The sequence below is a fragment of the Phaseolus vulgaris genome, chromosome 11 (assembly GCF_051622355.1).
Source record: "Phaseolus vulgaris cultivar YP4 chromosome 11, ASM5162235v1, whole genome shotgun sequence".
NCBI lineage: Eukaryota > Viridiplantae > Streptophyta > Magnoliopsida > Fabales > Fabaceae > Phaseolus > Phaseolus vulgaris.
In genome coordinates this window covers 50,273,761-50,297,198 of record NC_143508.1, presented here as the reverse complement: position 1 = coordinate 50,297,198, position 23,438 = coordinate 50,273,761, and the positions used below count along the sequence as shown (strand labels likewise).

Here is a 23,438-nt window from a genome sequence, read left to right as displayed (position 1 = left end):
ATTCCTTCTTTATTCAATATAAATAACTTGAAACTCTTATTATGGTAGTCAGAATTGTAAGGTCAAAGAAAAGTGAAACTTAAAATATTTAATATTTTAATTCTAAAATAAATAGCAACAATTCAATGACTCAAATGTAAGATTATAAAATATAATAATATATAAAAGTTTCTTAAGTATAATACTTATTATTGTTAATGTTTAAGTTTAATAATCATTAAATAAAAACCAATTTTAAATAAAAAATTATTAATTTTTATAATAACTAAATTATATCATATTTTAAAAACTAAAAAATTATTGATATTTAAATTTAGTATCTAATTAATTATTTAAGTTTTAGTAATTAATTATTTAAATTTTAAAATTATATCTAAAATCTTGGTATTTAATTAGATATTAATTTAAAATTATTTATTAATAATATAAAGTAATTTAAATATCAATATTTTTTAATTTTTAAAATAGTATTTAATTTTTTTAATATAATAATTAATTTTTTATCTTTAAAGTTCCTTTTTATATAATGATTTTTTGATTTTTATATAATGATTTTTTTAGTGGGTATTCAACAAAGTTTAGAAAATTATTTAGAAAATTTTGATAATTGTAGGGAAATGCTGCAAAGTAACTTTCATTTGACAACGTGTTATGATAATATAATAATATTTTAAATTAAAAAATTAAATAAATACTATTAAAATATTAATATTTTAGTTTTTCAGTATCATCACCTACTTTACATTATGGAACGTGAGAAATGTTCTTTTTAAGAGTGTGAATCAGAGACTAACGTGTGCTGACGAGTACCACCAGTGTGAACAATTACTTTTTTATTTGTTTTCACTTTTAAAGAATAAATTAATAATTTAGACTTTAATTATTGAACAATTGGTAATTTAGTCTATAAAAAATATTAAACTTTTACTTCTTTGAATATGGAAAAAAAGTCATACAGTTGCAGCTTTATAAAAGTTTGTTTGATAAATTTTTTAATTTAAATTTGTTATTAATAGAGAAAAAGGGGTTGAGAATTCACTAAAAGTAATTAATTTGATTATTTAACAAATAATTAATACTTTGTATTAATAATTTAACTCAATTAACTCTCGTATTTACGAATAGAACGGTCACTTTCTCTAAATTATTAGGTAGTAAAGATTAAAATAATTAGTTATTATTTGATTAAATTAAAAACTATTTTATAAATTAAAAAATTATTAATATTTAAAGTAATTTTTATTATTAATAAAAAATTATAAAATAGTTTCTAAATTAGTATCTCACGGTTAATTATCGAAGTTTAAATTATTTGTTATTTTATATTTTAAATTATTTTTTAAAAAAATAATTTAGAATTTCAAATACTAATAATTAAAATCTTGGTAGTTAATTTATATACCAATTTAAAAATTATTTAATAATTTTTTATTATTAATAAAAATCACTTTAAATATAATTAATTTTTTAGTCTTTAAAATAATATTTAATTTAGTCGACATAATTATTTAATAATTTTTTATAATGTTATTTCACTCGTATAACTAAAACTATATCTTATTTAAGAGAAAAAAAATTACTTAATTTATCATCTAATTAAAAATTATTTATTGATTAATTGGTTGATATTTATGATAAAAATAAAAAATCACATCAATGATGGTTTGTAATTAAAAATTAATATAAAATTATTTTACATGGTTAGTACATGAACATTATAATACTACTTTGATTTTTTTTATTTTTAAAATTATCAAATATCGAAAAATTTTAAAAATAATTCTTTTAGTTCAAAATTTTGAAGTGGACATCTAAATATAGCAAACCTAGCACTCTCTAATCACATTTTTGTAAATCTAAAGTTTAGTTAAGTTTACTTAAGAATGTTTAGGACTTTATCAAAACATTCCAAAAGGAAAATATAAGTTCATATAAATTAATTTTAGGAATTCAAATGTGAATTACATATAAAATAAATAAATATGTTGTCATGATAATTTCATATAAATTTGTTTATTCTTTATTGGTATTGAATTTTTCATGGTGTTTTTCTTAAAAAGAAAATCATTGGAGTCAAGTTTAATAAAACTAATTATTTTTCATTGTTTTCAATTAAGAAAAACGTATTTATACAAAATCTAATATTTTATAAAGAAATAAGTGTTTTATTTTTTAAGAATTGAGAAACATGTTCTATATTATTTATTGTTCAATAAATTATTGAAGCTATGTACTATTTTTTTTATTAAAAAACAAAGATGGGGTAATCAACTTTATTTCAATCTCTTAGATGTGATGTTGTACTTCTTTTATGAGAACGAAGATAAAAATATCACATTCATGGTCCCAAGGATCATTTCATCCATTTAATTATTAACTACTCACTTTCTTCAAAAAACTGTTATCCTTTTGTCTTGTTTTTATTATAAAACATCATTGACCAAATGAATGATATTTATTGTTCTTAAGCTTTGTTTATTTATGGTTCTTAAGCTTTGTTGTTATTTTTAGCGTTAATTCTATCATGCATTCTAAATTTAAACACTTTAAGTTAGATTTTTGTTTTGTTAGAGATAATGTTTAAACTCAACAAGTTCAGCTATTTTATATTTCACCACGTTATCAAGTTGTTGATCTGCTCACTAAACATGTGTCAGGAGTCACCTTTCTTCGGATTCGAAATAAACTCAAGGTTGTCCCTGCTTCAACCATGAGTTTAAGAGGGGTGTTAACCTGTAACAGTATGCTCTTTGTAACTGTATGAGATCCTTATATATACTCTTCTATATCATGTAATATTTTAGCTTTTGATAATAATATCAGCTTTAGTTTTTCTCTTTTATGTGTCCCACTAATACTTAATATATGAATTTGATCAAACTATAGTGTTATTCTTAATATATAATAGATTGTTAAATATCAATTGAAGATTAATTTGTTATAAATTAAATCTAACCTTTAGCGACGTCCTAAAAATAGAAGTTTGTGGTTAAAATCCAAAAGAAACAAGAAAGAACAAATTAAAGTAAGTTTTATGAAAATTGAACTAGTCTTGATAAATTAGTCTATGAAATGATTAAATAATTTAATAAAAAAATTATAAAATTTCTCATCCTCAAAAAAATATCAAAGAATGAGAAAACCAAATAAAAATAGATAAAATTGATTAAACTAGGTAAAAGGAGATGTTGAATAGGTGGGAATGGGGTGGTGTGTGTGCATGTGTGTATGATATAGATTTATTAATTCATTTTATAGTCTATTTGATAACAGAACACGATCATAGCATCCAAATAATTGATAAATATGAGATAAGTAATAATTCAAAACATAATAATTTCACTTCATAAATGAGTATACAAGCATCATTAAGTAATTATTATTAATTCACATTATTATCACAACAAAAAAATATTGATTTTATCTACTAAAAAATTGTTGATAGTGTCAAAATTCTGTCAGTAAATAAAAAAAAATTGACGAAAAAATTATAGTAAAAAAGTTGTCGATAATATATTTGTTGATAAATTTATCGACATACCATTAATAATATTATTATTCAATATTTATTTATAAGTATAGAAACTTGTAACCACCACTAAAGAAATCTTTTTGATCATCTTATAACTTTTACTATTTTTATGATGATATTAATTTTATTGTCATTATTATTAATATTATTAAAATTTTTATTAATAATATTAATTATAATGTTATTAGTTATGTTAATAATATTATTATTAATAATTAATATTAATATTAATAGTAATAATAATAGTTATAGTTATAGTAATAATATTACTATTAATAATAATGTTTTTTAATAATATTAAAAATAATATTAATGTTATTAATAATATTATTATTAATAATATTAATTATAATGTTATTAGTAATGTTAAATATTCTTAATAATTAATATTAATAATCTTAAGAATAGTTATAGTAATAAAATAACTATTATTAACAATAATAATAATGTTAATAATAATGTTAATAATAATAACTAATAATATTAATAATAATGTTATTAATAATAATATCAGGGAGGAATCCGTCTTCCATATAGTTACCATCCAAACCAATAGATGCAAGTTTATTGTAATTATAATTATTATAATTTTTTTTATGATCAATATTATTATTTATTCTTCTTCTTATTACTATTATTGTTATTATAATTGTTTTTGTCTTCTTATTACTATTATTCTTATTATAATTGTTATTATTTTAATTATTATAAAGAGTTATCAACAAATATTATTGACGTATACTGATTAATGTAAAATTACCATAGATATTACCAACAAATTTTTATTGTGCATATCCATTAGTAAAATCAAATTATCGATGAATATTTATTTATTAGTAATTTTATTTTGGTAAATCTAAAATTTATTGTAGTGTTCATCATGCTCATCAGATATATCACATTATGCATAATGAAATCAAGATAGCTTTTGAAAGTCATAATTAGTATACTCAAACTTAGAGACTAATACTTGTGGGTCACATTGTTATCAGCTACTCTACAAGTACTCCTGATTATAGTAGCAACCTAATCACCCTACTCACAATGTAGGACTACAATTGAACCTACCTCAATCTGTTCTACCTCACTGTAGCCTTAGGGCTTGTCTCTAGTATTTCTCATCAACTCATCACCACTTGACACCTTAGTCTGTGTGATTAGGGCTACTAGTGGAAGTTGAGATCTCATTGAATCTGTTCTAATATAGCTCACCACACTAAATACAGTTGTACCTCCTCAGGTTTAATACATCTCATCAACATGTTTGACTAGATTATGGGCACTAACTCCTGTTTCTACTCGACCTCACATTAGTTACCTCAAAGTACAATTGTATAACTACCTACTAATACTTTCAATTTCACTGAGATAGAAGTTCAAAAAACTTAACAAATTTGATTGATTTTCACTTGAGAAAGAAATGACCGCTTAAGCAAAAAAAATTGTTACTAAAGTTAAAATTTCATCGTTAGAGCAAATTTTTGTTGCTAATTTTGCTTGAGTGAGATAATTTTCTTTAGTCATAATTTGCACCACTAGAACTTTCCTATGAGCAAAATTTATTCAATTGAGTGAAAAGTTTGTGACCTTGGGTACATGAGCACGGTTAGTACATTTGGTTGAACAAAAAGCTTGTTGCCCTAGGTCTCATAAGCATCGCCAATATATTACTTGATCAAGAACCTCTCGCTTGAACGAAAGAACTTTTGCCTGAGCGAAAATGCTTAGACTAGAAATCCTTCGATTAACACTACAAACAATCATTAAATAATAATTAAATTTAGAAACAAAAAATAATTAGTCATTATTTTGGTTAAATTAGATATTATCTTACAAACTAAAAAAATTTATTTGTGTCTAAAGTGATTTCTATTATTAATACAAATTTATAAAATGGTTTCTAAATTGATATCTAAATTAGCTACCAAGTTTTTGGCTACTAATATTTTAAATTATAAATTTATCTCTAAAAGACTAATATAGACTAATTTAGAATATAAAATAGTAAATAGCTAAAACCTTAATAGCTAATTGTTATATACCAATTTAGAAACTATTTTATAAATTTTTATTAATCATAGAAATTACTTTAGCACCAATAATTTTTTTTTTAATTATAAAATAATCTCTAATTTAGTCAAAAAAAAGTAATTAATTATTTTGAAGTATAAAATTAATTTTTATTTAACTATTTTCTTGTAGTAAAAGAAATCCTTATTTTTTTTTCCTTACAGGCAAGTTTCGCATTCTAAAAACATTATACCATATAATCAAATACTCACTTAGTATATACAACAATAAAAAAAAAACAAGATCTTATCAAACATAAATGTTTACGATCATCACAACAAAAAGTATATAACATGTCCTAGTTATTATTTTTTTAATTTTAAAAATTATTAAAAATTATACTTTAAATTCTAAATTTTAAAGTGGACACCTAATGTAGGAAACCTAGTACTCTAATCACATTTTTGTATTTCTAAAGTTTAGTTAAGCTTACTTAAGAATGTTAAGACTTTATCAAAACATCCCAAAAGAAAAATATAAGGTCATATAAATTAGTTTAGGGATTCAAATGTGAATTACAATTCCGCTATATAAAATAAATAAATTTATCATGTTAAAGATTTTGAATTGATAATGTTGTCATGAGAGTGTTTTATATAAATTTGTTTATGCTTTATTGGTATTGAATTTTTCATGGTGTTTTTCTTAAAAACATGATTGGAGTCAAGTTAATTAATAAAATTAACTGTTTTTAATTGTTTTCAACGAAGAAAAACGTATTAACAAAATTGGTATATACAAAATCGAATATTTTACAAAGAAATAAATGTTTTAGCTTTTAAGAAGTGAGAAATAAATATTATTGATTGAATATTGTTCAATCAATTATTGAAGCTTTTTATTTTTTTTATAAAAAACAGAGAAGGAGTAATCAATTTTATTTCAATCTCTTAGATGTGATGTTTTGCTTATTTTGTGAGAACGAGGATAAAATATCACATTCATGAATCCAAGGATCCTTCGTGATTTTCAAACTTTCACTTACCTATTCCACCTTTAATAATAAACATTTAGTTTGTGTGTATGAATTAAAAATATAATTTAAATTTTAACTACACATCAACTTGTATATATCTCGAGACAAGTCCTAAAATAAATACTAAAAATATTTAATAAAAGTAAATAATTAAAAAAAGTATTTTAAAACTATGAAGTATCTTTCTAGTGTGTACTTTAACACACTTTAATCATTATTAAAAATTGTCAAAATGCAATATTTTTATTTTTATTTTTTAAGACAGGAAATTATATTTAAAAGTCTTACAACATAAAACTACTCTCAACCCTACTTCAACATGATATATCATAGTATCGTCTCGGAACACGTTTCTAGTATTTTTTCCACCGACTTCTCATCACTTAATATTTTAATCTATGAGATCAAGGTTATATGTTGTACCTGAGTGGATATTGGAGGCTAAGTGATGTTAATCCACGTCAATACACGATCCTTCTTCGTCCTTGATTGCTCTGTTCTTCAGATCTCTCTTCCTCCTCGCGTGCTTCGGCTGGTTGGTGGGGGTACCTACGATTGCACTCCGATGCTCAAGTCAACGATGGTGCTTAGCGATAATTCTCTAATTGAATGAAAACGTACATTTTTCCTCTTTCAGAAGTCCCTTCAGTAGGCTGACCTGGGCCTTGGTCCTGTGGGCCAAGCAACTGACGGCTAGAGACATGCTTAGTTGTCTCTGGGTCGTGCTTGGTGTTTTCCTGAAATTTAGGAAGTGCTCTAGAAAACGTGCTTGACTTATTTAACGGAAGTTGTAACTGCTCGTTTCTTGTGCAACCATGTTCTTTATTCAATTAAGTTGTTTAATGAAGACCCTTCGATCGTACGGTACCGACCGGTACATATGTAAAATTTAAAATCTTATTGAATCTGGTCTAGTATAACTCACCGTACTACATCTTCAAATGTCATATATTTTATGAACACATTTGATTAAATAATGAGTATTAATTCTTACTTTCTTTTTATAAAAATTTATGCTAGACAATTCTATGAAACTTACATCTTAGTTAAATTGATAGTTTAAATATCAACGATCATATATTACCACATAAAAAAATTATTATTAAAAAAATTAAAAATACAATCAAATAAATAGTTTAGACCAAAATTCATATATAAAAGATATAAGAAAAGCGATAATTAAATAGTTTATACCTATTAATAAAAAAATTATAAAAAAAATTAGATGAAAATTTATTATATCAATAAAATTGTTTTGTAGGAATGAATTTCAAATTAGCAAGTTTCTCAACAATATTATCAATAATTGCATAAAATTTAATAACAAAAAACTTGGACCTCACATTAATTACCTTAAAGTATAAGTTTATAACTATTCAATAATTCTTCAAATTTCATCCTGAAATCCAAAGACCAAATAAATTTGATTGTTTTTCATTTGAACAAGAAATTCTCACTTAAAAAAATTTGTGGCTGTTATTAATAATACTGAATCTTAAACTACACTCTTAACTGATTCAATCCGATAAGAAGGAAATAGTCCTTACTAGTTTGATTACGGCACTGTAAATTATTTATTTAGAATATATCTTAAGAAAAAATGAGCATGATAAAATTATTTATTTGTCATACATATCATACATTTCTAAGAAAATATTTATAATTCAATTCACTTAATTAAACCCCATGTGGGTATGGACTTTTGTGCTTTCTGAAACATGCACAGATATAATAATATTTTACAGTATAAATTACTCTTTATAGAAAAAAAATTATATTAAAATGACACAATAATTGTTCTCAATTTATCGTATAATACTATTTAAATTTTTATTTCTCCATATATATATTTTTTTTCTTATTTAACATTTTTTATTTTATTTTTTTATTTAACATCATTTAAAAAAATTAATAATTTTAGTTTTAAATGTATTAAAACTCATTTCTTTATTTATTAATAACTATTTTTGTTGGAGATCCCACATCGACTAGAGATTAGAGCCTTTCATAGTATATAAGTGGGTGCAAACCTTAAACTTATGAGCTGGTTTTATGGGATTGACTTAAGCTTAAAGTTCACTTCATAATAATTTTAAACATTAAAAATATTTATTTTTTTAATGTATTAAAAATTAAAATTATTAATTTTTTTACTGTTAAAATGATGTTAAATAGAAAAAAAAATTAGATGGAAAAATAAAAGTGTTATATTAAAATAATTTAATAAATATAAAATGAATAAAATACAAACTTTTCTCTTTTTGAAATAGAGGGTTCCTTTACACGTTTTCTAGTACGATCTGTCAGAATTGCTTTTAGAAAGATCATGAAGATGAATTAATATGTTCAAGAAACTTTCTTAGAAAGTTCAGAGAAATCAACAAACTAGAATTAGGAAGAAAAATTATATATATGCTATATTTTTAGAATTTTCTAAAAAGATAATCTCTTTAAAAGAATTTAATAAAAGTATTCTAAAATAATTTAAAATATTCTTCAGATATTTTAAAAACATTATAGAAAAAAAACTTTTAAACAGAAATTCTATTTCCAATACATTTAAAACAAAGTTTTTTTTCTTAAAAAACTATATTTGATTTTTATTTCATGTTCCTGAAACTCTTTTCTCGAATAAATTTTATCTGTCTCTTTCTAATCGTCTTATACATTTATCCTTTACTCATTCGAGACAAGTGATTCTTGGACACAATTTTTTTTAACTTACCCAACCAACTTTTGAAATTTTAAAATAATTCTTTGGATCTAAAATTGAGAATCCAGAATTAAAAAGTATATTCCAAGAAAGAAAACTCCAAATAATTTTTTTATTTTCCAAAAATAAAATTTCAGAAAGATGATCTAAAATTCGAAAAGGTGATGAGTCAAGAAATTGGGTCATGCAATTATCAATGGTATCTATCTGTAAAAAATATTAAAAACAAAATATTTAATTTTTTTATTAAAATGGTGAATTTTCAGTTTTGTGAGGTGTGCAGTGATGCACTCGGTTTCACGTTACTCCTATTATTGTGAGTTTGTGATGTGCCTTCATATAGCTGAGTGAGATCACAGAAAACCTTGTGTTACTCACGTTCATTTTTTACTTCTCAAAGCTAGAAAGGACCACAACTTGCAGAGTTTCTCTGCTTGTGTGTACGTTTGTTTCCTCAAATCTTTTGTTTTCTTTCCATTTTGTGCTTCAAAACAACACACCTTCATATCTTTTTTTCTTTTTTTTTTGTTCATTCATCACCTTTTTGTGTTTGAATGGTGCAGTGAAGTAGTTTAAGAAAGAGGGTCATCTCAGAAACATGGAAGAGGAGAATGTTGAACAGCCATTGTTGGAGAGGAAGAAGTACTATGAGAACTGCCCCGGTTGCAAAGTGGATAAAGCCAAAGAGCTGAGTGAGGGACAGGGTGTGCCTGTTACAAAGCTTTTTATCATGTGGATGTTGGCGTTGTGTGCTGGTAAGATATTCACTCTACTCACAGTTTTTTAACTTCTGCATGAGTTGGTTGTTCTAGTTTTGTCTTGTTGAAACTTTTGGAGTGTTGGAAACTCTAGTTTCTTGATTCCTGAACTGCAACATACAAAACTAATTAGCAAAGAGAAATTGAACACACAAAAAATGGTGACTTGACTGAAGTTGATACACAAATTTCATGTTACTTAAGTAGCTCAAGATAAGGCCCTCTAATCCCATGAGTAGTGAGGGAGAATTGAAGTTGAATGCTAAATTGTCTTAATGGATTTTCAATTTTAATACTTTGAATGGAAAATCAGTGTTTGGTTGTGCTTTACTAGATGCCATGTTTTTTATCATTCTCAATCAGTTGAATTGAAACTACTTTTATCTCATCTGATGCCATTTTATTTTGACTTGTGCAGCACTGCCAATATCATCTCTGTTTCCATTCATCTATTTCATGGTGAGTTTAACCATCAAAATGGGTACTGTAACCATTTTACTCTCTGATTTGGTGACATTGTTGGAAGTTGTCTCAGTACATGTTTATTTACTTTGAGTGCTTCAAGTTCAATTTCAGTTTTTGATTATGTATTTATGATTACAATTAAAGAATGAAGAAAAGTGTACACCCCCTTCAATCTATAATTTAAAAACCATTATGAGTCATTATTCAAAAGGATTTTCTTCAGTACACCTAGTACCCTTCATTCCTGTTCCCTGTCAACCATAGAATTTTGTTGTAAGACTGATAGTTGCTACCAATTAGATGTGCCAAATTCAAGTTTTAATTGCTTATTATTGTTTTTTCTTCTGCTTTGTTATTCCTTACATACCCAAGAAATCAAATCTTTGATCAATGTTTAACTTCAATTAAGACAATTTAGCATTTAACTTCAATCTCCCCCTCAATGATGCAACATTAATTTTCAGGTAAGGGATTTTAATATTGCGAAAACAGAAGCTGATATTAGTTCTTATGCTGGTTATGTGGGTAAGACTAAATTTTATTATTCCAGTTTTTTATGTCATTAACAGTTCTTGTAAGTTATATTAGTGATGTCTGCATGATAAAAATGTGGTAGGTTCTGTATTCATGCTTGGCAGATGTTTGACATCTTTGTTGTGGGGAGCTTTAGCTGATCGCATTGGTCGAAAACCCATTATACTTGCAGGGATCATTGCAGTGTAAGTATACATGTCAATAAACTGCATGCTTAGCTCTGAAGATTCCCATAATTATCAATGCTTGCTTGATTTCAGTGTCATTTTCAACACACTATTTGGCCTTAGCACAAGTTTTTGGATGGCTATTGTTACGAGATTTCTTCTGGGGAGTTTCAATGGTTTTCTAGGACCACTGAGGGTATCATATCTTTAACTCCTACTATTCAACACTTTCTTGTTTTATTCACCAGTACTTGGATACAAATTTCGAATGCATGTCTTGGATATAACTTCTTCAATCTCTTTCAAACTTCCATTTCTGCATCTTCCTGTCTAACTCCTTTATTTAACAGGCCTATGCAGCTGAACTTTTTAGAGAAGAACACCAAGCTCTAGGACTGTCAACTGTAAGCATCACCAACTCTTGTACTCTGTTCATTCTTAGATCTGCATTTCCACACCAACAAGTCATGTTGTGATTATTTGCTTGTAGTTAAGCTCAGCTTGGGGGATTGGTTTAATAATTGGCCCATCATTGGGAGGCTATTTGGCTCAGGTACTATCCATATTCTTAGCCATCTAGATAAGATGAATCTTGCATAAAGCCTTGAATTTATGTTCATAAGATGAAATGTTTTGAATTGAAAGTGTTCTGGTTTTCTGAGAAGGTTAACTGCTGAAATTCTGTATTTAATTGTAGCCAGTAGAGAAGTACCCAAATATTTTTCCAAAGGATTCCTTTTGGGATAAGTAAGTGGACTTTCATATTCAGTTTCCCTTTAGACTTTTTCTTTTCATTACTCTATCATTTGAACCTATTTAGATAAACTTCTCCACAAACACTTACAAAGAAAGAAAATAAGGAAAAAGGGAATAAACTTCTTAAGCTAAAATTAGTTTATGCCTGAATCATTTTATAGAAACTAGTACAAAAAAAACTTTTACAAATTAGATTAAGGATAATCTGATTTTGCTTACTTATTATGTTTTTCTTTCTTATTTTATCTTCTTGTATGTACTCATGAAGAACTTCATCCAAATAAAATCTTAATGATGTGCTGATTTTCATTTTCCAAACATAAATCATTCTGCAGGTTTCCATACTTCTTGCCCAACCTCATAATATCAGTATTTGCATTTGTAGTAGCAATTGGCTGCATCTGGATTCCAGTATGTATCTTACAGTCTAACAAATCTGTTCATTGACTGCAATTTTCATTTATCTCCTTTATATTTTGTTGATGATACTCTAAAAACTTTTATGATGACATTTTATAATGAAAAATCATTTTAGTATGATTTTCTCAGCTCAGATGTGCTCCTTCTCCACGGTTTATATTGTCTAGTTGACCTACAATACAACAATAACATAATTATTTGAATACGTGCAGGAAACACTTCACAACCACAATTGTAGCAATGAATCCATAGAGTATGCTGAAGCTTTAGAAAATGGAAGTGGTGGCGTAGGCAATAAAAAGATAATAAAAAGGAATGAAAATCTTCTCATGAATTGGCCCTTAATGTCATCTATCATTGCTTATTGTGTCTTCTCACTTCATGATATCGCTTATCAAGAGGTATGATACCTAATGTGGTTAAAATGTAATGCTTCTCCTTTTATATATGCTGTGCTCTTTATCCATTTGTTTTTAACTGAAGAACATGCATTCATTACTTTCTCTAGATTTTCTCGTTATGGGCAGTGAGTCCTCCAAAGCTAGGGGGTTTGAACTTCACAACTAATGATGTTGGTAACATTCTTTCAATATCAGGTGCATCTCTGGAACCAACAATAAATGCTTATTGTAGTAATGCAAAACATATTTCCTTCTTAACTTTTCATACACCCACTTATATATTATGAAATGTTCTTATCACTAGTCAATGTGTGAGATGTCTGGTCTCCAACAATAACACTTCAGGTTCTTTCATCTTAATGAAAGAGGAAACATGAACAATTGGAATCTTTATGCTAATTTTGTATAACATTTAGTATTTTATATTTCTACTGCCTAGCAGATAATTTGTATCTTTACTGATTTTTCTAATGTTTAGGTCTTGCACTTATAATTTACCAACTTACCTTGTTCCCTTGTGTGGAAAAAGCTAGTGGAGCTATTGGTATTGCTCGCATTTCATCGGTGAGTTTCAATGTAATTGTAGCAATTGTTTCATTTCATCATTTTCCTTCTATTTGAAATATGTCCTGTTACTTTGGTTCCTTATGCAGATGTTATCCATTCCTCTTTTGCAAAGCTACCCCTTCATTGCATTGTTGTCAGGCTTAGCACTACACATAGTGTTAAGTACTGCTTCAATTCTGAAGAATATTCTGTCTGTAAGTGCACCTCTTCATTTGTTTAATCGTTTATTAGTGATTTTAGGTTTTAAAGCTGAAATATACATACTGGACCTTGGGAGATTAGTTATTTTGTTTCAGAAAAGTTTCTGTAAGTTACATATTTGACTGATTGTACTCTTTTTATGGGATTTAGATCACCATCGTGACTGGTTTGTTCCTTCAACAAAACCGAGTAGTGGTAAAAAATTTCAATAATTTTTGTTAACTTTTGAATCTATACAATGGTTGAAACTAGTTATTGATGGAACTGTGGCACATTTAACATGTTAATTTGGAAAACAGGAACAACACCAAAGAGGGGCTGCTAATGGCATTGCTATGACAGGCATGTCTCTATTCAAAGCTATTGGCCCTGCAGCAGGTGGTTCAGTGTGAGTGTTCCTCTGATTTCTTCAGCTTTTATTCGTCTTATCTGCTAGTTCAAAAAATGTGAATGAAATGTCGATGTCTACAAGGGAATAATATTTCAAATGATACATGTTGTAACACATGCATGTTAATCTAGTTCATTATAGTGCCTGAACTTCACCTCAAAAACGAGGTTTAAGTCTAACTCAATCTTATAAAATCAGGTTATAAGAAGAGGATTGCATCCACTTGTATATTATGAAATATTTTTATCTCTAGTCGATATGTGATCTTCAACACCGTTAGTATTCAACCACATACCATCTATCTCCAATTTTCTTACATGGTGATGGTGAATGCAGATTAGCTTGGTGCCAAAAGCGGATGGATTCTTCATTCCTCCCAGGTATGATGCTGAACTGGTTTATCCGTGCTGGTTTTCATTTTATATATGACAGATAGGAACCCTTTGTCTAAAAATTTATGTCAAGAATTTTTCTTTTCACATTCAACAACATAAAGTCATTTTAGCATTGACCCTTTTGCTTGTTGTTTAACTATGAGCTTACATACCAGTGTACATTTAATTGCAGGCACACATATGGTGTTCTTAGTCTTGAACATAGTTGAAGTAGTTGGATTACTAATGATGTTCAAACCATTCTTTGTTGAGAAAAAGAAACCGCACACAGATCAATTACAGTGATACCAATCAATTTTTCACAAGGCACATGGCATCACAGTGAGCTATTGTTGTCTATTATTGGGGTAGCAAGTGATGGTAAGTAGCTAGGTGCAACAGGTTTGTCATCACTGATTGGGACTATTGATGATTAGATTCAAATGGATGACACCAATTGGAAAAAAGGAAAAGGCATTGAAGAAAAAAAGAATAAGAGAGAGTGAAAAGGTGAAAAAGACATGTATGTTCTTTGAAAGTGACTTTGACAACACATTTTACCCCTTTATCAGATGTAAGAAAGCGTTTAGGAATAAGGAGTCATTCAATTGTTTTTGTTAAGAAAACAAGCATTAGTGATTTTCATTAGTCTATAATTTAAATGATTAAGTGATTCTTTTATTTAGATTTGAACGAACCCATGTACCATAATTTGTTTTTATTTCAATCCAAAATGTTTTCCTCAAAAAAATAAAAATAAAAATTATATATATATATATATATATTTATATTTTTACACTTAAGGTGAAGATGATTTTCGTTCTTGATGTGAATTCACCTTGAAATTCAATGAAACGGGAATGGAAAAGAAACATATGAGCCATAATCAAGCACTATTGAGGCAAAGAAAAAGTGAAAATTTACTAATTACAGAATGTGAATATATAAGAAAAGGTGTTGCCTAAAGTGGCGAAAAAAACTAATGGGCTTATGCAATAAGGTAGGTCCAATCTACTTAAAACAGAAAAGACATAAATAAAATATTTTAACACTCCCTCAAACTGGGATGTAGATATTTTTTATTCCCAAATTGGATTTCAAAATGCAAAACTGTGAAGAAATGAGAGGCTTGGTAAAAATATCAGCAACTTGCATGGTAGAGGTGATAGGTAGGAGTTTCAGAAAACTTGTACTGAGCTTTTCACGAACCAAGTGACAGTCAATTTCAATATGTTTGTACGTTCATGAAAAACTTGGTTTGAGACAATCTGAATAGCAGATTGGTTGTCACAGTATAAATTTGCAGGTTGGGTGGTTGGGAAGTGAAGATTGCGGAGAAGTTTAGAAATCCATTACAGCTCACACTTAGTAGTAGCCATTGCTCGATACTTTGCTTCAGAGGAACTGCAAGATATGGTTTGTTGCTTCTTCGATTTCCATGAAATAAGGGAGCTGCCTATGAAAATTGAATAACCAATAATCGATTTTTTGATGGTGGGACAGGTGGCCAGTCAGAGTCGTTGAATCCACAAAGTGTAAGAGTGTTTTGGTGTGGAAAGAAGAGACCATCACCAAAAGTGCCTTTGAGGCAACAAAGGATGCGGGAGGTTGCTTGTTGATGAGAGGTGGTGGGGGTGGACTGTCTGAGATTGTGAACCGCAAAAGTAATGTCGGGACGAGTGTTGGTGAGATAAATGAGGTGGCCTAGGAGACGTCATTTTCGAAGGTAGCAACACTATCTAGGGGAGTTCCTTGGTTTGGAGAGAGGCAAGAAGTGTGGGTCATTGAAGTAGCCATGGATGCATAGTCCAACATTCCAGTTTCTTCAGTCCCTTCTGGATCCCAGACCATGTAGTTGGGGACATACCACCTAGAATGGTTATCAGGTCAAATTGTTTCGAACACGTGAAATGTCACTCACCTCAAATTTTATTACCGTTGAAATCAATAAAGTTATGCACTATTTTCTCATGCAACCGTTCTTTCCTAATAAGAGTTTCGGTTGAAAATTTTTTAATGATGCATCAACTACTCAAGGAAGATAAACCTTATTTACGACCGACAAATTAACAATAAAAATAATTATTCAATAGCTGAATGAGTAAATATAAATTGATCATTGATCTGAAAACTTAATGTTAGTTGTATTTTTAAAATTATGTTTTAATGATTAAATCGTCTTACCAAAGTCATATGATTGTGAGACATTTTATAATTTCAAATACTACATCATTTTGTTTTTGTTTTTAAAGATTAAATTCGTTTCATCTTATACATTTATTCTCTTTTACTTTTTTTGGAAAAGTTAGTGGCTCCAATTCTATGATATTTTCTTTCATAATTCTTTAAATGAGAATTTTATTTAATGGGATAACTAAATCTTAAACTCTAAACGTAGTTAATTAATGCCATTAAATTTTTATTTCACATATTATCTTAACAATTATATATATTGTTGAGGTGCCGATTATAAAAATAAATAAATATATACATATCTATTTTTGTACTCGTTTTAATCACAATTATTTTGTTACGCAATCTAAAAGATTTCATTTCATTAAAAAATTATTAAAAATTATTCTTCAATAATCTCTCACCCTACTTAATATTTTCTGGAAACATGATTTCCCCATTGGTGAAAAACCTCTGCATTTGACCCATACAACCTTGTTCCCTTTGGATGAATACCTTGACCATGATGTTTTGACCATGATGTTATTCTGTTTGAAAAAGAATGAGAATCATTATACATTTTCTGATATTACATTCTTCATATCAGAAAAAAAATAAAAAATAAAGTAGTTCTTCAAATTTCTTATTGTTCATTAATGTTAATTTACATTGTTAATATTTTGTTCTTAGTATTAAAGAACATGAATTATTACTTCTCTTTTTTCAGTTCTACAACCAAATTAACCTTCAACCTTATTTTGTTTTCATCACACTAAACGTGTCTTAAATAAATTAATTATAAAATAAAAAAGACTCTTAATCTAATTTTGGATATAATCTAATTAAACAATTTTTTTTATTAAATAACTTAATATCCCTCATGACTTGATTTAAGTGGGTATGGATTGAATTAAATTAGGTTAAATTTAAGTATGAGTTTAGTAATAAAAAAAAATTCAGAAATCAGTTCCTTAATCTGTTCAAAAAAAGAGTAAATATATTCAAAAACTTTAATTTTATATATATAAAAAAACTATTATAATGATACAGATATTTAAATTAAGAAATGTAATATTATAATTAGGTAGTTATATATAAAAAATATTATTACGTCTACAAAAATAGCATGAAGTTCCAAAGCTGATGGCAGAGAAAACGACGTTCTAGATTCTTCGAAGGCGACAGAGAGCGTTGATGGCGAACGAAAACGGTTACACGATGGAGTACAGAGGCTACAGAGACGGCGCGTGGTACACGGCGCGCGTTTCGTTGGAGGGAGAGACGCTGAGAGTGTGGTGCGTGGACTTCCCCGACGAGTGCGATCACGCGTTTGAAGCCTCCCAGTTTGGGGAATGTGAGCACCTCAATGATTTCGAGAGTCGCTTCAGACCCTTCTCCAAACAGCTTCAAGACAGCGAGTGCGGTTTACTCGCGAAAGGAACGATGGTCTGCGCGTGTCAGCGCTTCGGCGACGATGACCTTCGCTTCTACGACGCCGTCGTGGACGGGGTTAGTCTCCACTCGCCACTCCTATTTGTGTTTTACATCTTTTGAACTTTAGGCTCTGTTTGGTTTAAGGTTATATATTATATGGTATAAGCGCTTTTAGGGGATGGAGCTGGCTATTTTGTTTAAATAATATAAGCTTCAGTTTCTTTAAATTTAAAATAAATGTTTTCTAAGTAATTGTTTTTTTTAAAACCATTTATTGAAGAAGCAGCTTCAGCATTTGCTTACTAAACTAAAATAATCTAAAAAGTAATAATAGCTTTTCTATCAATGATATAATAATGATCGATCCATTATTTTGAAATTTGGTTTTGCTTTTTTAAAGAGATAAGTCTCTTAAAGCCCTTTTAAGCTCATTTGTTGAGAGAAGTGACACTTAATATGATTGAGGAATGTCATGTGTGATGGTGATAATGTGGTTATCATGAATAAATTTCCCTGAAGGATTAAATTAACTTGATTTTAAGACTAGATTATTAGTCTTTTTATTTTTTGTTCTAATTTAAAATATTTTACTTTTAGTTTTAAGTTGTGTGGTCATTTTTTTGATGTGGAATAAGATCAGAATAGGATTATTTTTAAATTATGGAGTCAAATTTGAAGATTTTATTTCGTAATTATGATTGTGTAGCATTGGGGATGGTCATGGTTCTAAATTGTGATTGTGGTGCGGGCATTGTGGCTGCTTTCATGCGAATTGGAAATGGTGGTGTGAAACTGTTATATGTTTTTCATTGAACTGAAATAGGAATTTGACATTGGTATATCTTTTTATTGAAATCTGAATATTCATTCTTTTAACGTTATGAAATTTGCAAGGAAATTTGAATATTCATCCAAAGGTAGAATTGATTTTGTTTCAAAATCTCAGTTTGATTAGATGGGATAACAATAGCCTTTGATTTGAGTTGAAAATATTTACATTAAATTTTATAGCAAATTTGAACCAATTTTATTTTTGAGAAATGCTATCAACAAGCATTTATTATGGACTAAAATTTAGGTTGCGCTCACTGACGTGGATCTATGGCCATATTTAATGAATATTTTCATTATTTGAGTAAATATATAATTTTGTTCTTGACGCATGAATATAAAAACGCTTCCAAAATTTTCAATTTCATGAGAAATTAATCAAATTTAGAAACCAAAGTTGTTGTAAATTAAGACAGAGTCCGAGGCTAAATTGTTATGAAGATTACGGGTTCGAGGACCACATTGATACAGTAATGTATGATTTTTTCCACGTTTATGAGAAGGTTATGTAAGTTTCTTAAGAGCTGCAAGTTGAAATGCACATTAAGTGAGTCCTAGATACTAGATACTATATTCAATGAAATAGAAAGCTGATGGTCTCTTACTTAGTTCTGGGAGAATAACGCAATCAACTTTTACATTCTTGATTAAATTAAATTGTTTCCTCTGTATCCTTCATAGGTGCAACGAAGAGAGCATTCTTTGACAGCAGAAGAGGAATCATGCTTGTGCAACTTCATACTCTTTTGGTTACAAGGACCAAATGCAGGAAATTTGACTGTTACAACAATTGAGGATATCTGCATAGTTCAACCTGAAGGAGAGCTAGATCCTGTATTGGTTTCGTTTCTGGAGATGGCAAAGGGGAAAATAGATTTGTTTTCCTCTCGTTCTGTTTCAGCATCAAAGGGATGTTCTAGCATGGAAATTGTCCCAGAATGGAACAGAAGCTTAGGCAATACTTGTGGAATTGGTTATTTTGAGCGAATAGAAGAGGCAAATACTATATGTTTTTTATTATGTAACCATGAGTACTTTCAACTAATTTGTTGAATGTATTTTCATTGCGAGACATGATATCTTACTTGAGTGACAATATATTACTTGACAGGAAAAACAAGATGCTAAGCCGTCTGTTGCCAAAGTATTTTCACCCGAAGGTTTGTTTCTGTGTGACAGTAGAGTTTAACAGTAGAACTAAGGTTTGACTCACTGGGTTTTGCTGCAAAATCCATTTCATGTTTTCAGATATTTTTTTGGATCTCTTCTTATGATTGTCCATCTAGTTCTGTCAGTGCTAAGTCTTAAGCTGTCAAAATTACAGGTCAACATTTAGGATCATATGATTTTATTTACTAGGCGTGTAAAATTGAGTCAAAGTTTACATGACTGGTTACTTGTAAGACTGTGTTCAAGTAAATTTGACATTGTCACATTGTCATTGTAAAATTGTTAGAACTACAACTCATAATATGATTAAAAAATGAGCCCTTGGCCTATTGATTTGATGGTTAGACTGTACACAATTTAAGTGGAATGATGGTTATTGGGTTTAAAATGAAAAATAGGATCTATCTATTCTTGACAACTTGTGTTTTTATTCATTTAGGTTGTTTGTGTATTTGATATTCTTCACTTATATTTTGTTCAGTTTCTTTGATTGAAATTTGCTTTGCTCTTTACTTTTGCATAATCTTAAGTCTTTGCCAAAGTCTTTGCAACAATTCTCAAGCTGGTGAATTTCTGTATACAAATGGAACATTGTTTAGTTTTTTACCTCTGCTCACGTTACCTCTGCAGTGATCTATCATTGCTACGGTCATGAATTGTGAACAATATGCCATTCCTAAATTCATGTTTATCTATCCCTTCCTGCTTAAAATGTAAGTCATGTTTGTTTTTTCTGACAGGTTAAAGTATTTCTTGTGAATTTTATGTTAATTTTCTGTACCTCTTTCTTTATATACTTCTTATAATAGTTTGGGATCTTACGATCCCGCTTTAAATTTTATGGTCAAATGATTCAAATCCTTGGGAGACCTTGTTTGACACTGTTAAATGCTTATTCAACATTCTTATGTTTCAATTTTTCTCTACCATTATACATGTTCGTATGTATAAAGTTGGAGGCTTCTTCATTAGCCTATATGCTTTGCACCCATATATAACATGCATCAGGCTTGACTTTTATTTAGTGTGGTTGTTCTTATATATTTTAGGATGATGTTCTATAATATATATCTTTTAATTTTTCCTCAGATTTCCTTTTAGTTTCTGATTTCTTTAATTTGGTTTATAGTCAGCTGTGATGACATGAAAGATTGGGTTCTTGAAGGAACAAAAAATGTGTGTATGATATTGATTGCAAATATCGGTAGAGAATTATGTCCATCTACAGTTACACAGTTCTTGCATAGGCATACTTCAGTATCAGCTAGAGTCTTAATTTTTCCAAATTTGTCATCGGAGGTACATACCAGGGGAGCCATTATATTGGATTCTGAAAAAGAGTTCCAAAAGATGTGTAGCTTTTTGAATGATCCCAACTGCATCATAACGTCTTCAACTGGCAGGTATTCTGCATGTACACTTCTTAAATATGATGTCTGCAGTTATAAACAATTACTTTCATTGTTGGTTCAATTGTGAAAAGTAAACGTCTGTGTCAATCGACTTAATGATGAAACAGGACTTGTTAATTCTTTTTGAAGTAATTATTTTAATAATTTAACTACAATGCCTACAAAAATCTGAATATGTTAATATTTTATATTTATTTTTACTAATTTAGAATTAATCTCTTCACTATCTTTTTCCAGGCCATGGGTGATACTTGAAAAGCTAGTGGGGCTGGAAAAAATTAAATCATCAATAGGAACATTGGGGCTTATATCAACGGTATCTTTCCTACACAAATTTCTTGACTCCTCTTTTGCGAACATTTCCAGGATTAGTAGTCATGAGCATGGAAATTGTTCAAGACCATATGATTTCCGTCAAATTTGGACACCAGGAATACTTTAAATTTATGATAAACTAGTAGGTCACCTAGTTCAATAGAGAAAACGTCTATAGTGAGGAATAATGGGATCATATTTGTTAGAGATTCTACATTAATTATAAATGTAACTATATTATACTAGCAGCAAATTTCATCTTAAAAAATTGTGTTTTGTAAAATTAAGTTAAATATATATCCACTTTTTAAAAGAGTATTAGGGTTTGTACTAATAAGATTTGTAGGGTATATAATGTCATTCAATATCATGTTACCTATAAATATATATTTTCATATTCAAGATGTTGAATTCAATCCTTAACATGAGGGAATGTATGGAAGATTCTCCACATGCTGCATCACTTGTTGTCTTAAAGATTTTATCTTCGCAGAGTTTACCACAAGAAGGAAAGGGTGAAACAAGCAACAATTTGAAGGTTCTGCACTCAGGAACTCAAGAATTCAAGAGAGCTAGTGATATGAGGGACTTGTTTATGGAATTTATTAGTCACCAAGAACTGCTACACAAGAGACTTGCACTTGAGGAGAGAAGGGTATGTACTGATGAACAACTTACTTGTTTGGATTGAGGAGAGAGTAGAAGAGGGGAAGAAAAAAGGGAAAGAGACTCCAAAAAGGTTTTCCTCCTGATTTTACTGGTTTTGTATGCAATTGTGCAGATACTGTAAATATAACTATACTAGAAGGCTATGAACATGCTATTTTTTCCCACTAGATTGTTGTTAGGTTATTAAAGACAAGGTTATATCACTTGAGAATTTTCAAATAGGTCTCTATACTAACAAATTCAGTGCTTGTTAGGGAATATGTTAAGTCTTCTATTTTACACCTTTTCAAACAGTTTGTCACATTCTGAGACAGGGAAAGTGAGAATATAAATTTGTAGTTTTTTTTTACCTTCATTTTGTCAGAAAACGACCATTTATACGAAACTTATATGATTAAGTACTTAATTATTCATTATTTAATGTAATTTAGGAAATTTTAGCACCTTCAATTTCAGCTTGACACCCTCACTCATGAATAAGCAGAACCCCTTCAGTTTCCAGTAATGGATTTTATCTAGAGCTAATCTCTCATTCGATTAACATAATTTTTATTTATTTTTTTAATGCTAAAATAAAAATACAAACTATATTAAATAATAATTCAAATATTTCTAAATGTTGGGACAAACTTTTTAAATATTGATAATTTTAATATTTAAACAATTTTAATGTGGGTATGTTTTGTTTTTTTATATAAATTTTGGTCTAACAGAATAAAAGAGAAAAAGTAATGTAATTTTATAAAATATATATGTTTCTTTCTGTAAAAGGTTTGATGGAGTCGCCAACTAGTCTTTTTATTTTAGGTTTTTCTTCTTACATTTCTATGATTACTACAAAAAAGTCTAAAATTTAATATCCAAGTCTAATATTTCATTATCTCCATTCTACTTCTTCTCTCTTCTTCCTTTTAGTCTTCCCTTCCAAACTACTAAACCATCATTACAAGTAATTTTGTTTCTTTAAATATTTTGAATTTTATAATTCAGAAATTTCCTAGATTACTTCATCTATGACATTTTGAAATTAAACAATTCGAAGAAAATGAGAGGTGTATGATTTTGTAATATTTTTGGATTGGTCATTTCAAAACACTTTTATGGTTTGCC

At 28.3% G+C, this 23,438-nt stretch overlaps 2 protein-coding genes across 3 annotated transcripts; both read left to right on the top strand.

Moving 5' to 3' along the window:
* Positions 1–9,539: 9,539 nt before the first annotated feature.
* LOC137828094 (protein ZINC INDUCED FACILITATOR-LIKE 1) lies at positions 9,540–15,018 on the top strand. The gene is made up of 18 exons (XM_068634520.2): positions 9,540–9,731; positions 9,855–10,046; positions 10,468–10,508; positions 10,979–11,039; positions 11,131–11,233; positions 11,309–11,411; positions 11,566–11,619; positions 11,706–11,768; positions 11,913–11,962; positions 12,307–12,382; positions 12,604–12,792; positions 12,900–12,987; positions 13,271–13,356; positions 13,446–13,553; positions 13,711–13,755; positions 13,860–13,948; positions 14,288–14,331; positions 14,519–15,018. The coding sequence occupies exons 2-18, from the start codon at positions 9,890–9,892 to the stop codon at positions 14,629–14,631; spliced, it is 1,470 nt and encodes a 489-aa protein (XP_068490621.1). The 5' UTR covers positions 9,540–9,731; positions 9,855–9,889; the 3' UTR covers positions 14,632–15,018.
* A 2,601-nt stretch (positions 15,019–17,619) lies between these two features.
* On the top strand, positions 17,620–22,490 carry LOC137832150 (uncharacterized). Of its 2 annotated transcripts, XM_068640175.2 has the most exons (6): positions 17,620–18,006; positions 19,444–19,758; positions 19,874–19,922; positions 21,062–21,335; positions 21,582–21,660; positions 22,153–22,490. In XM_068640175.2, exons 1-6 carry the CDS (start codon positions 17,692–17,694, stop codon positions 22,348–22,350), a joined length of 1,230 nt encoding a protein of 409 aa, XP_068496276.2. In that variant the 5' UTR covers positions 17,620–17,691; the 3' UTR covers positions 22,351–22,490. The 2 variants fall into 2 exon arrangements, with proteins under 2 accessions (XP_068496276.2, XP_068496285.2); XM_068640184.2 differs by lacking the exon at positions 21,582–21,660 and having other exon boundaries at positions 22,153–22,346.
* Positions 22,491–23,438: the final 948 nt, after the last annotated feature.